At 43.9% G+C, this 15,046-nt stretch overlaps 1 protein-coding gene across 1 annotated transcript in view; it reads right to left on the minus strand.

Moving 5' to 3' along the window:
• B4GALNT3 (beta-1,4-N-acetyl-galactosaminyltransferase 3) overlaps positions 1–10,672 on the minus strand; it is a 148,473-nt gene extending 137,801 nt beyond the window's left edge. The window contains exon 1 of the mRNA XM_073621633.1: positions 9,900–10,672. Within this exon, the coding sequence (XP_073477734.1) occupies positions 9,900–10,077 (178 nt within the window). The 5' untranslated portion in view covers positions 10,078–10,672. The remainder of the gene's footprint in view (positions 1–9,899) is intronic.
• Positions 10,673–15,046: the final 4,374 nt, after the last annotated feature.

A 15,046-nucleotide genomic window follows, 5' to 3' on the forward strand; every position in this document is an offset into this window, starting at 1 on the left:
CTTGTACGTGGCTGGGAGGAGGTGGCTGCGGACCATGTCGTTCTTAGTGACCCAGAGGACTCCGGACCAAATGCCTCAGCAAACCTACGCTGCATGGCCTCCCTGATCCTGCAAAGCCTGCGTAAGGATCCTCGTATTCGTGGTATCAAGGAGAAGGACCAATACTGGCTGGCAACCCTCCTTGATCCACGTTACAAGGGTAAGGTTGCGGACCTTATCTTGCCATCGCAGAGGGAGCAGAGGATGAAACATCTTCGGGAGGCCTTGCAGAAAGGTCTGTGCAACGCGTTCCCAGAGACTGGGAGGTTACAAACTCCTGTTTCTGGACAACGTGTTGCTGAGGCTTCGGTCAGTCAAAGAAGGAGCGGTGGAGAAGGTGGCCGTCTGACCGATGCGTTCAGACAATTTTTTGGTCCGCAGCCCCAAGGTATGATCGTTTCCAGCAACCATCGCCAGCGTCTGTTTTACATGGTGCAGGAATACCTAGGGGCAAGATCAGACTTGGACACCTTTCCCACCGAAAATCCTCTGGGTTACTGGGTCTTGAGGATGGATCACTGGCCAGAGCTTGCACAGTATGCAATTGAGCTACTGGCCTGTCCTGCATCCAGCGTTCTTTCGGAACGCACATTCAGTGCTGCTGGAGGCGTGGTAACCGATCACAGGGTGCGTCTGTCCACCGACTCGGTCGATCGGCTGACCTTCATAAAAATGAATGAGTCTTGGATCACCACCAGCTACCAAGCACCTGATGCTGATGTAACCGAATAATTTTTTTTGAAATCTCAGATCCCTTCAAAGACTGCCTATGCTGATGCTGAGTGACTATCCCTGAGTAATTATCCTCTTCCTCCTCAATCATCACGCTGATAGCTTGTAAGAACATTTTTGGTTCTGGGCGCCACCACCAGTGCCTAAGGCACAATTTTTCAGCCCCTGTTTAACAGGGGCGTGTAATTACAATTTTTGATGTAATACTTTGCAGCAGGGCTCGTTCCTGCATTCCAACTAGAGTGTCTGTGAGGGGTTGCAGTGTTGTGGCACCAGCACCAGTGCCTAGGGCCCAATTTTTCTGCCCCTGTCTAACAGGGGCGTGTAATTACAATTTTTGATGCAATACTTTGCAGCAGGGCTCGTTCCTGCGTTCCAACTAGAGTGTCTGTGAGGGGTTGCAGTGTTGTGGCACCAGCACCAGTGCCTAAGGCCCAATTTTTCTGCCCCTGTCTAACAGGGGCGTGTAATTACAATTTTTGAAGCAATAATTTGCAGCAGGGCTCGTTCCTGCGTTCCAACTAGAGTGTCTGTGAGGGGTTGCAGTGTTGTGGCACCAGCACCAGTGCCTAAGGCCTAATTTTTCAGCTCCTGTTCAACAGGGGCATGTAATTACAATTCTTGATCTAATATTTCACAGCAGGGCCCTGTGAGGGCTTACAGTGTTGTGGCCACAGCAACACCTAAGGCCCAAATTTCTGCTGAGTATATAGGGCAGGACCCTACTTTCAAACATCTAACTTACAAACGACTCCTACTTGCAAACGGAAGGAGACAACAGGAAGTGAGATGAAATCTACCCCTAGGAAGGGAAATTCTCTCCTGTAAGAGTTAATATGGGAAAACAATTTCTCCTTTCCACTGATGCTTTCCAATCCTTGTTCCACAAAAAAACCCAAATTTTCAAAAAACATTTTTCATTGGGACAAAAAAGTGAGGTGAAATCTTCTGAAGAGGAGGAAAGACAGCAAAACAAATGTCACAGGGGTGATAACCCTTCCCTATGTTTTCCAAAAAGCTTAGAAAAGATTTTTTGGCTGGAGCTAAACACGTTAAAAATGTTCAAAATTACAAACAGATTCTACTTAACAACAAACCTACAGTCCCTGTCTTGTTTGCACCGCCTGTATACTGCTGTTCAGAGTATATAGGGCCTGGTGGCCCCACACCTTTCCTTATTTTAATTTGGGTGCGGGGTTCCCCTTAATATCCATACAAGACCCAAAGGGCCTGGTAATGGACTGGGGGGTACCCATGCCGTTTGTCTCACTGATTTTCATCCATATTGCCATGACCCGACATGACATTAAACCCGCAAGCAGTTTTAAATGAGATTTTTTCCTTTAAAAATGACATTTGGTGCAGGGACTGTTCTAAACATGGGAAACATGCGTCACTTTACAGGCATACTATAGACACCCCCCAGGTACGATATTTAAAGGAATATTTCACTTTTTTTTTTTTACTTTAAGCATCATTAAAATCACTGCTCCCGAAAAAACGGCCGTTTTTAAAAGTTTTTTTTGCATTGATACATGTCCCCTGGGGTAGGACCCGGGTCCCCAAACCCTTTTTAGGACAATACCATGCAAATTAGCCTTTAAAATGAGCACTTTTGATTTCGAACGTTCGAGTCCCATAGACGTCAATGGGGTTCTAACGTTCGTGCGAACTTTCGGTCCGTTCGCGGGTTCTGGTGCGAACCGAACCGGGGGGTGTTCGGCTCATCCCTATCCTTGATTATCCACTTGACCTTTAGAAGATTTACCCCCCTTCCTAACCAGGCAATTTTTTGCGATACGGCACTACATTACTTTGACAATTGTGCAGTCATGCAATGTATGTCCTTTTTTTCCCACAAATAGGGCTTTCTTTTGGTGGTATTTGATCACCTCTGTATTTTTTATTTTTGCACTATAAACAAAAGACACATTTTTATTAAAAAAAAAATCGAATTTCTCCATTAATTTAGGCCAATATGTATTCTGCTACATGTTTTTGGTTAAGAAAATCCCAATAGGCATATATTGATTGGTTTGCGCAAACGTTATAGTGTCTACAAACTATGGGATATTTGTATTTATTTTTATCTATTTATTTTTTACTAGTAATGGCGGCGATCAGCGACTTATAGCAGGACTGCAATATTGCGCTGGACAAATCGGACACTAACCAACACTTTTGACACTTTTTGGGAACCAGTGTTAAAAATATGCACTGTCACTGTACTAATGACACTGGCTGGGAAGGGGTTATACATCAGGGGCGATCGAAGGGTTAACTGTATGCCTAGCCAATGTTTTACTATAGTGTGGGAGGTGTTTTTACTTGGGGAAGACATGGATTCTAGTCCCTGCTTTGTAGAGACACAGGATCCATGCCTTTCCTCCTGTCAGAATGGCAATCTGCCTTGTTTACATAAGGTAAATAAGGTGAGATAAGCACACTGGGATAGCTGGGCCAGAAAAAACAATAGAAAATGCTTCTATTTATTATGGAAAGTGAAATTCTGCCCGAAAAGATGAAATTTGCCTTTAAAGGGGTTGTAAAGGCAGAAGGTTTTTTTATCTTAATGCATTATATGCATTAAGATAAAAAGCCTTCTGTGTGCAGCAGTACCCCCTTATACTTACCTGAGCCCCATCTCTGTCCAGCGATGTCCACGAGTGCCTCGGCCTTCCGTGACTCTCCCTCCTGATTGGCTGAGACATAGTGGTGGGGCCCTTGACTCCCGCTGCTGTCCATCAAAGTCAGTTAGCCAATCAGGAGAGGGGGCAGGGCCAAACCTGGGCTCCGTGTCTGAATGGACATGGAGTTGCAGCTCGGCTCGGGTGCCCCCATAGCAAACTTCTTGTTGTGGGGGCACCCGACAGGAAGGAGGGGCCAGGAGAGCCGAATAGGGACCGAGAAGATGAGGATCCGGGCTGCTCTGTGCAAAACCAATCCACAGAGCAGGTAAGTATAACATGTTTGTTATTTTTATAGAAACAAAAACAAGCCTTTATGAGACTTTACAGGCTGGTTTCTAGTAGTCGATCCAGATAGCGGGAGTGCCCTTTATACATTGTTCTAGATAAGTGAACTTTGCAGAATATTTTGATAACCATCTGGCATTGGTACATGGATAATAAGCAATTCAAAATGATGGTGGTCCTTATTGTTTAACCTACATAACTACCTGAAGTGGCTTCCTCTTCTGTTGGACCGGCTCCAGCACACACGGGTTGAATGCCAACCGACATTTGGCCCGTGTGTACTAGACTTAAGGATTGGTAAACTGCAATATATAACATTTTTGTTCTTCAGTTTAGATATCCTTTAAAGCGGAGTTCCACCAAAAAGTGGAACTTCCGCTAATCTGATTCCTCCCCCCCTCCGGTGCCACAATTGGCACCTTTCAGGGGGAAGGGGGGTGCAGATACCTGTATTAGACAGGTATCTGCACCCACTTCCGGGAATAGACTCCCGCGGGGGTCATGCCCCCTCCTGCACCCCCCCCCGCTGTCTCCTGGGAGACACACAGGTCCCAGGAGATAGCGGGGACCTCTTAGTAGTGAACCAGGAAGTGAAGCCGCAACGCTTCACTTCCTTATTCCCTCACCGAGAATAGCGGCGGCAGCAGCCGAGAGCCGAGCTAGTGCTTGGCTTCGGCTGCCGACATCGCTGGACTCCTGGACAGGTAAGTTTATTAAAAGTCAGCAGCTGCAGTATTTGTAGCTGCTGGCTTTTAATAATTTTTTTTCAGGTGGACTCCCTCTTTAAAGCCCCTTTCACACAGGCGGTCCAATAGAGTCCTGTTTTTCCAGCAGACCCTGCATTCTCCTGTATGGTATTGCGGATGTAAACAGACCTGTGTCCGTTTACACCCGCCTACCTCCAATCTGACCTAATCCGGCCAAAACAAATAGAAGGGAAACTGAGGGCAGTTGGTTGTAAATGAACAGCCAGTCCGTTTCCATCCAACTGCCCATAGAGCAGAGTGGGCTGTGTCCATGTCAGCTCTACATAAGCGGAGCATACACGGACCTGTCATCCACCTGCTCTGCTAAGCTCAGTAGGGGATAAGTGGACAGGTCCCCTGCTGAGAAAAACAGATCTGGCCCATGTGAAAGTGTAATTCCCAGGACTTCTATGTTAAGACGGACTTTCCATGGCAAGAGGAAGACCCGCTTTTTTGCTAGCCCACTGCCCCCCCCCCCTCCCCAGACACACAGACACAACTTATACCATGTTATCCCTCTAGTGCCCAGCGTTATCAGACTGACCTCATATTTGTGAGCCCAACCAAAGGGATTGTGAGATTGGTAGTTCCAAGAGACGGCTGTTCCCCTGCATGACTATGCACCCGGACTTCATATCCCAGGGATCTTGGCTACCACCAGGGAGATTGCTGGGAAGAACTATAAACGAAACCAGAGACCCGCTTTGAGCTCTCTTCTTCCAGGCCTCATGTGTGAAGGACCTTTCCACACATGGAGAGTGAGGTTGTGGCCTACCACGCAGTCCACAGCATTCCTACCTGACAGAGAAGGGATCCAGCGCTGCCTGCTGTTTATCAGACTTCTGATTAGCACCGTCTCTACAGTGCAGCTACCCACGCTTCGTGCTCCATAATGGGGGATCACCACAAGCGGATCTGCAGCCAGAACATCCATTCGGGAGTCGCTAGCTAGAAGGCGTTGAATCGGCCTGGTCGTTGGTGAGAGGGCCATTGCCCATCTTTGCAAACCTTTCCTTTGTTTCATTGGGACACTGTGCACAGACAGCTTTACCTTGGGAACACTTCACTGCACCTTCATTTAAACAGTGTACTTAATTCTCTTTAGCTACAGTCATCACAAGATATACTACCACTCTGATACTACACCCTTTTGGATACAATTAATGAGCTCCGACTGCCAGTGAAGACTATCAGATCTGCAACGGGGACATTCTGTCATTGCTACTTACACCATCCATGTTTAGCTTCATCTCTCATTAGGATCAGAGTTTAAACAGGCCGGCCTGGGTTTCTCTTTCTAGAAGTACTGTCAGTATTGCTGCTTAACTTAAGTATATATAAAAAAGATCCTGTGATCCTCCTCTGATTATAAATTGCCTGAAAGGCACCGTGAAACAGCTGCAAGCGTTAAACACGTCTCATAAAAACATGCAGATAAAAGCAGAAATAAATATATACGCTGCGCTTTCAAATATTATTATTATTATTATTATACAGGATTTATATAGCGCTGACAGTTTACACAGCGATTTACAACATTAGGGCAGACAGTACAATTACAATACAATTTAATACAGGAGGAATCAGAGAGCCCTACTCGTTAGAGCTTACAATCTAGGAGGGAGGGTCAAGCTATACAAAAGGGTAATAGCTGTGGGGGATGAGCTAATGGAGAAAATGGTGCAGTTGTTAGATGGAGGCAGGATAATCTTCTCTGAAGAGGAAAGTTTTCAGGGATCGCCTAAAAGTGGATACATTTGGAGACAGTCTGACAGATTGGGGTAGGGAATTCCAGAGGATGGGCGAGGCTCGGGAGAAGTCCTGGAGGCGGATATGGGAGGAGGTGATGAGGGAGCTAGAGAGCAGGAGGTCTTGGGAGGAACGAAGAGGGCGATTAAGTTGGTATTTTGAGACTAGGCTAGTGATGTAGCTGGGGGCAGAGTTGTGGATGGCTTTGTAACTTATTGTTAGTATTTTTAATTTAATTTGTTGGGCGAGTGGCAGCCAATGGAGGGATTGGCAGAGAGGGGTAGCAGACACTGAGCGGTTTGTAAGGTGGATGAGTCTGGCAGCAGCTTTTATGATGGACTGAAGGGGGCATAGTCTATTTAAAGGTAAGTCAATGAGGAGGGAGTTGCAGTAGTCAAGGCGAGAGATAACCAGGGAGTGAATCAGGAGCTTTGTGGTTTCATTGGTTAGAAAGGGACGTAGTTTAGAGATGTTGCGGAGGTTGAGGCGGCAAGCTTTGGAAAGTGAATGGATGTGGGGCCAAAAGGAGAGTTCAGAATCCAGGATAACACCTAGCACCCTGACATGTGGGGATGGGTGGATGGTTGTTCCATTGCTCTTGACAGACAAGTCAGGGGAAGAGGCACGTGAGGGAGGAAATATAAGCTTGGTTTTGGAAAAGTTGAGTTTGAGGAAGTGGTGTGACATCCATACAGATATGTTGGTTAGTAAGTTAGTGATGCGTGAGGAGGAAATATACTCTTCACATTATATATATGTGATAACCAAAGTGCAAATATGCATGTGAGTCACACACCGTGATACATTCAATAACTAGTGACTGTAAAAATTGACAATAGTGCAACAAATAATTATGAATACTTGAAAATGAACATATAAATGGAAATAAATAATCACACTAGTAAGAAGTGCAATGAGGTACATCCATATGGTGATTGGTTGTATCAAAATTATTGTTCATAAAATCATATAGTGTTCATAAAAATATATAGTGTACTCAATCCACTAAAACATATAGATGAATAAAAAGTGCTTCTATGTGCATATGTGTCATCCAATTATTTCAATTCAAAAGTGCTTCTAAAGTCCATGCGATTTGTAGATAATCCAAAACAAGCCCCAGTGATCCATGCGATTTGGAAACTGCTGTGTAGCAAGCCACAGTGATCACACTCAAGTGCTCCCCCCTGGGTATTAAACGCTCACCTCTGAGCATGTGACTTTGCACTTAAGCTTAGTCAATACATGGCTGTGAACCACCTCTGGGGCTCTGCAGTTTTAACCAGTCCATTATCCAGTCCTTTTTTACTCAACCGAGGTATAGTGCTGAGGGGTCCAGGAGTCTGGTTAAAACTGCAGAGTCACTAGTTATTGGATGTATCATGGCGTGTGACTCACACGCATATTTGCACTTTGGTTATCACATATATATAATGTGATGAGTATATTTGAAAGCGCAGCGTATATATTTATTTCTGCTCTTATTTATTGCTGCTCAACTTGTTTATCCTTTCAGGTTATGTCAAAGTGGTGTTCTACTGTACAGTGCCTTGCAAAAATAATCACCCCCCCTTGGCTTTTTACCTATTTTGTTACATTACAGCCTTTAGTTCAATGTTTTTTTTTAATCTGAATTATATGTGATGGATTACAGCACAATAGTCTAAGTTGGTGAAGTAAAATTAGAAAAATATATACATAAAACTATTTTTCAGAAATAAAAAACTGATAATTGGCATGTGCGTATGTATTCACCCCCTTTGTTATGAAGCCCATAAAAAGCTCTGGTGCAACCAATTACCTTCAGAAGTCACATAATTAGTGAAATGATGTCCACCAGTGTGCAATCTAAGTGTCAAATGATCTGTCATTACATATACACACCTTTTTGAAAGGCCCCAGAGGCTGCAACACTTAAGCAAGAGGCACCACTAACCAAACACTGCCATGAAGACCAGGGAACACTCCAAACAAGTAAGGGACAATGTTGTTGAGAAGTACAAGTCAGGGTTAGGTTATAAAAAAATATCCAAATCTTTGATGATACCTAGGAGCACCATCAAATCTATCATAACCAAATGGAAAGAACATAGCACAACAGCAAACCTGCCAAGAGACGGCCGCTCACCAAAACTCACGGACAGGGCAAGGAGGGCATTAATCAGAGAGGCAGCACAAAGACCTAAGGTAACCCTGGAGGAGCTGCAGAGTTCCACAGCAGAGACTGGAGTATCTGTACATAGGATGACAATAAGCTGTACGCTCCATAGAGTTGGGCTTTATGGCAGAGTGGCCAGAAGAAAGCCATTACTTTCAGCAAAAAACAAAATGGCACGTTTTGAGTTTGCAAAAAGGCATGTGGGAGACTCTCAAAATGTATGGAGGAAGGTGCTCTGGTCTGATGAGACTAAAATTGAACTTTTTGGCCTTCAAAGAAAAGGCTATGCACATTGTCTTTTACAGTTATTTTGTCCTATTTGTTATGTGCTTTACAGTAACACAGTAAAAAAAAAAAGATCTTCAAAGTTGTGGGCATGTTCTGTAAATTAAATGATGCAAATCCTCAAACAAGCCATGTTAATTCCAGGTTGTGAGGCAACAAAACGAGGAAAAATGACAAGGGGGGTAAATACTTTTGCAAGGCACTGTACATAGGTGTATATCATATTCTGTTGTTGCCTCCTGTTTCAACTGACATTTCTTAAATGGTCATTTGACTGAGTTTGAGCTGCTCAGTTGAACCATTAGCTCTTTGTACAACCACACCTTAACTGAAGTATTCCAGTAAACATTAATAGAATATAAATGCATTGATTGTTGTCCTATTACTTATATTACTCGTATTGCAATGATGTCTGAACCCAGAGTGTCAGGTGGGTTGGAAGGTTCGCAGTGTCATGGCGATGCAGATGAGCAGGTGAATCCAAGCAGTCCCCTAGGGGGCCGTGCTACATTTTTTTTGTCCTTTTTTGATGTGGATGGAGAAATCCTCCCTGCTGAGCTATTGTATTCTGACAGTGGAGAGACTTCCCTGCTAACAGAATACACTGATCAGCATTGCAGGCTACAGCCTGCAGCGCTAATCAAGAGGCGAACATTCGATAGGGTGGTTGATTGGTAGATCGACTTCTGTACAACCACAGGGGCCATACATGGATGGAAATTAGGCCAGTCCCTGCTGAACTAGCCATATTACTATCCATGTATGCCTCTTTCTGCAACTTCCTGTCTACATGCACTTACTCTAGCATCAGGTGCTCATCCTTGCTCTGGATTTGCTTCCTAAAAGTGACAACAGTGGGTTGTGTAAGTGCAATGTGTGTGTAGTCAGGGCCCACAGTAGTCTCCTTTGTGAGAGTGTGACAACACAAAAGAGCATTTGGTAGACAGTTATCACACTATAAAAGGAAATGCCTGAACCAGGACCTCCATGGCAGGATTACTAAGTATTATTTTAATAAAGACAGCAAATTTAAAAAAGACTGAAACAAATTTTGAAATTTCATTAACAAGTTTCAAATTTCATAGGATATTTTAATGATTGGATTTAACTCTAATAAATCAAAAAAGAGAAAAGCTACAAAAATCCTTGCTTTCACTTTCGCATCATATTGTAACCTGCCCGAAGAAGCCACAGGGATAGAAAATGCAAACTTACTGCGATTTACTGGGTTTCCATCCGGGTAGATTGCCAGCTGCAGGTAAACCGTCCACAGTCCCAGGAGGAGGATGGAAAGCAGTAGCAGCAGCCAAAAATGCTTCTGTAGCATCCTTACTGGGAGCGGGCGCACCCATACATTGGACGCCCGCTTGCCTTGCGCCCGTCTGTACAGCATGGTGCCCCTTTTCTGGCCCACCACCGCCTCGAAGCAGAGGTCATCGCCTGCGCCCTGCCATGACCAGCGCGGATCTCAAACCGGCCTCTCTGGAATGTTTGCGACAGGTACTGCTGCAGTGAAAGTGGCCGTGTCGCCACAGGCAGGTGTCCTGTTACCTTGCAGGAAAGGCGGAGAGTGCTCGTTGAGTGTCAGTTTTCAGGATGCTTTGCTGAGAGGTTATAAAATGCTGGTTAATTTTGAATGCAAGTTCAGGCTGAAAGGTAAAAGGGACAGACAGCTTTGTGCTCTTCTGCACTCACTGTTTCTTCCTGGTATCACCTGTACGCCCCCACCTGTGAGACTCAGCCCTTGTTTACAGTGCCATCCCCTGTCACCCTCATCTTGCTGTCACTCGCCTGTCCTTTCCTCCTCCTTCTCCCATCGTCTTATCGCCTCTTCAGCCCCCTGGGGCTCAGGCACTTTGCTCTTAGGGAGGGGTGACTCTCCCATAGTTGTGGCCCCTCCCTGACTCTTTCCGTCAGTCTACTGATTAATGACACTGCTGTAACAGGCTTTGTAAGATATTCATACCTGGTGATAGCTGACGGCTAAGATAACTGGAGGAGAGGTCAAACATAAGCACAAGGAGTCACCTGCGCCTTGGGGTTGGTCATTTGGGTCTTCCACCTGCTACAAATCGTCGCAATGTTTCAGTTTTCAACAATTAAAGTAACACCAAAAATTCAGCTTTTTTTAATCAATTAGCCACTGGAGAATAAGGCTGCATTCACACCTGAGCATAGTCTGTTTGAGTGTTTTTCTGGTGTTTTTTTTTTTTTCACGTTATGTGTGACATTGGCACATTTTTATGTGCAATTTACGTGTTTTTATACAGCTTTTTGGGCTTTGGAATTTTTTTATTAGCCAATAGAAAAAATTATCATCGTTGTATCATTTGTTGCTAGGTTTTTCAGCTTTTTAGCTTTTCCATCAGCTTTTATTTTTTTTTTATTATTTATTCATTATAATTTTTTTTTTTTTTGTTACAGTAAAAGCCCTTTCACACTGCCAACACTAGTTTTAGTGGCGATTTACCGTCGTTTTTGTAGCGCTTTTCGGGCGCTTTTAACCCCAGCTAGCGGCCGAATATAGGGTTAAAAGCCCCCTGCAAAGTGGCGCTGCCGAGGCGCTTTGCAGGCGCTTTGGCGGCACTGCCCATTGATTTCAATGGACAGGGGGACTTTAGGAGCGGTGTAGCACCTCAAAAAAGCTGCTTGCGGGACTTTTTTTTTTTTTAATGTCCTGCCAGTGTATCGCCTCAGTGTGAAATCACTCGGGCTTTCACACTGGGATTGCAGATGAGGCTTTTTTCAGGTGCTTTACAGGTGGTATTTTTAGTGCTAAAGTGCCTGAAAAATGCCTCCAGTGTGAAAGGGATCTTAGAGGTTAAAGTTAAGGTTAAGTTAGAGTTAAGATTAGGGGTTGGGGGTTAGGATTAGGGGTTAGGGATATTTATTATTTATTTTTCTTAGGGTGTTAAAAACTACTACTACTAATAATAATAATGATAATAAATTAATAAATACATGTAAAATAAATTCACAAATAAATAAAAATAATCCTAGATAAATAAATACAAAAAATAATAGTCTGCAATAATAAATAAATAAATAACCCCTAACTTTAACCCCTAACCCTTAAAAAAAAATAAAATAATAATAATAATAAATAACTAAACACCCTAATAATAATAATAATGATTTATATTCTTTATTATTTATTTATGATGATTTTTAGTTATGTGTGTATTTACTTTACATTTATTTATTCATATAGTATTACAATTTATTTTTATTTTTTTTTTCATTTGAGCAGAAAAATGCGAATGAGCACAAAACTGCGCAAATGGCGCGTTTCCATTAATTTCTATACGAATAAAAACGCGCCAAATATGTGCATATCTTCCCAATTTGAGCTACAAAAAAAGCTCCAGAAATTTTTTGAGCTTCAGGCATTTGGCTTTAAGTGACTTGGAGTTGAGATGTGAACCCACTCCATAGAGAATAAGTGATTTTTTTTTCTCCTCCAGCATTTTGGAGCTTCAAGCTCCAAAACACTGAGGTGTAAATGGGGCCTAAATTATTATTTCCAAAAGTATCCTAAGACAATTATCTGGTGTGAACCAGGGCTCAATATCAACCAAAATTGCTAGTTCAGTTTCAGTTTTTGGCTTCCTCTGTAATCCAAAAGGAGCAGTGATTGTTTGTCCTGGTCTGTTCAGGGTTTCACAGGCCGGGAGTTTGATTGCTTCCCCCTGCCTCAGCAGTATCAGGATTTGGATGTATTTTCCTAGAAGCTGATTGCAGGACCTCTCCCCACAAGGCATCTGGCCTGGAGAAGGACTGTCTCAGGGAGGATTGTCCCTCATGTTTAGGGGAAGGTGGCACCTGTCCTGGGGACTTGTGAGTAAAGACCTTAAATTGATCTCTGTGACGTTGCAGTGTTCTGGAAATTGCTTTGCCTACTAGTAGTTCTGCATAGGCGCAAGGTAACTAGATGCCAAAGAAACTTGCCTCATGGTCTTCATGGTGCTTGTGGTGATGGGCAGCCACTGTAATATTAGGGAAGGGTCAAATATTCCCAGTGGCCCCTTCAGGGATAGCACTACATTACTTTCAAAAAAATTGGTGAAATTAATATTTGCTTAAACTCTACACACTATGATGATACATTTATTTAAAGCAGAACTCCAGCCAAATAACAAAATCAAAATGAATAGCCAATTAACCACTTACCCACTGGGCACTTAAACCCCCTTCCTAACCAGACCAATTTTCAGCTTCGGTGCTCTCACATTTTGAATGACAATTACTCAGTCATGCAACACTGTACCTATAGTAATTTTTTGTCCTTTTTTACCACAAATAGAGCTTTCTTTTGGTGGTATTTAATCACTGCTGAGTTGTTGTTTTTTGCGCTATAAAAGAAAAAAGACTGAAAACTCTGTAAAAAAAATGCATTTTTCTTTGTTTCTGTTATAAAATTTTGCAAATTGATAATTTTTCTTCATAAATTTTGACCAAAATTTATACTGCTAGATATCTTTGGTAAAAGTAACCCAAATTGGTGTATATTATTTGGTCTTTGTGAAAGTTATAGAGCCCACAAGCTATCGTGCCAATATCTGAAAATTGATCACACCTGAAGTACTGACAGCCTATCTCATTTCTTGAGACCCTAACGTGTCAGGAAAGGACAAATACCCCCCAAATAAACCCCTTGGAAAGTAGACATTCCAAGGTATTTAGAAAGGGGCATGGTGAGTTTTTTGAAGTTGTCATTTTTTCACACAATTCTTTGCAAAATTAAGATTTTCTTTTTCTTTTTTTTGTCATATTAGCAGGTTATTTCTCACACACAGCATATGCATACCACAAATTACACCCCAAAACACATTCTGCTATTCCTCCCGAGTATGGCAATACCACATGTGTTAGACTTTTACACAGCGTGGCCACATACAGAGGCCCAACATGCAGAGAGCGCCATCAGGTGTTCTGAAGCATAAATTACACATCTAATTTCCTGACTACCTCTTATGCCGCGTACACACGACCGGACTTTCCATCAGAGTAGACTCTGCCGGTCTTTCCGATGGAGTTCCACTGAAACGGACTTGCCTACACACGATCACACCAAACTCCGTTCGTTTAGAACGCGATGACGTATGACGGGACTAGAAAAATTAAGTTCAATAGCCAGTAGCCAATAACTGCCCTTGAGTCGTTTTTGGTCCGTTGGACTAGCATACAGACGTATGGTTTTCCCGATAGGAATTGAGTCTGTCGGAAAGATTTGGAACATGTTCTATTTCTAGGTCCGTCAGAATTTTAGAAAGAAAAAGTCCGATGAAGCCCACACACGATCGGAATGTCTGACGGAATGATTCCGTTGGACCTTTTCTGCCGGAAAGTCCGGTCGTGTGTACACGGCATTACACTTTTGAAGGCCCTGGAGCACCAGGACAATGTAAACACCCCAAAAATTACCCCATTTTGGATAGTAAACACCCCAACGTATAATCTATGAGGCATAATGAGTCTTTTGAACATGTCATTTTTTTTCTACAAATTTTTGGAAAATGTGGAAAGAAAATGAAAACGCATTTTTTTTTTTTTCAACACAAAGTTGTCCATTTATACAATATTTCTAACACATAGCATGTACATACCAAAAATGATACCCCAAAATAGATTCTCCTACTCCTCCTGAGTACGGCGATACCACATGTGGGAGACTTCCACAGCCTGGCCACATACAGAGGCGAGCACGCCTGGGTATGGCTGAGCACGGCTGGGTATGGCTGAGTATGGCTGAGCATGGCTGGGTACAGCTCGGTATGGCTGGGTACAGCTTGGTATTGCTGAGTACAGCTGGGTACGGCTGAGTATCGCCGAGTATGGCTGAGCATGGCTGGGTACAGCTCAGTATGGCTGGGTATGGCTGGGTATGGCTGGGCACGGCCGAGTATGGCTGGGCACGGCTGAGTATGGCTGGGCACAGCTGAGTATGGCTGAGTATGGATGGGTACGACTGGATATGGCTGAGCGGGGATGGTGGGATGGCTGAGCGGGGATGGTGGGATGGCTGAGCGTGGATGGTGGGATGGCTGAGCGTGGATGGCGGGATGGCTGAGCGTGGATGGCGGGATGGCTGAGCGTGGATGGTGGGATGGATGAGCGTGGATGGCTGAGTGTGGATGGCGGGATGGCTGAGTGTGGATGGCGGGATGGCTGAGCGTGGATGGCGGGATGGCTGAGCGTGGATGGCGGGATGGCTGAGCGTGGATGGCGGGATGGCTGAGCGTGGATAGCCGGATGGTTGAACGTGGATGGCGGGATGGCTGAGTGTGGATGGCTTATACAGAGGGATGGATGGCTGGATTTGTCACTGAGCAGCGCTGTGGGCACTACACATCCAGCCCACA

The sequence above is a fragment of the Aquarana catesbeiana genome, linkage group LG03, assembly GCF_042186555.1.
Source record: "Aquarana catesbeiana isolate 2022-GZ linkage group LG03, ASM4218655v1, whole genome shotgun sequence".
Taxonomy (NCBI): domain Eukaryota; kingdom Metazoa; phylum Chordata; class Amphibia; order Anura; family Ranidae; genus Aquarana; species Aquarana catesbeiana.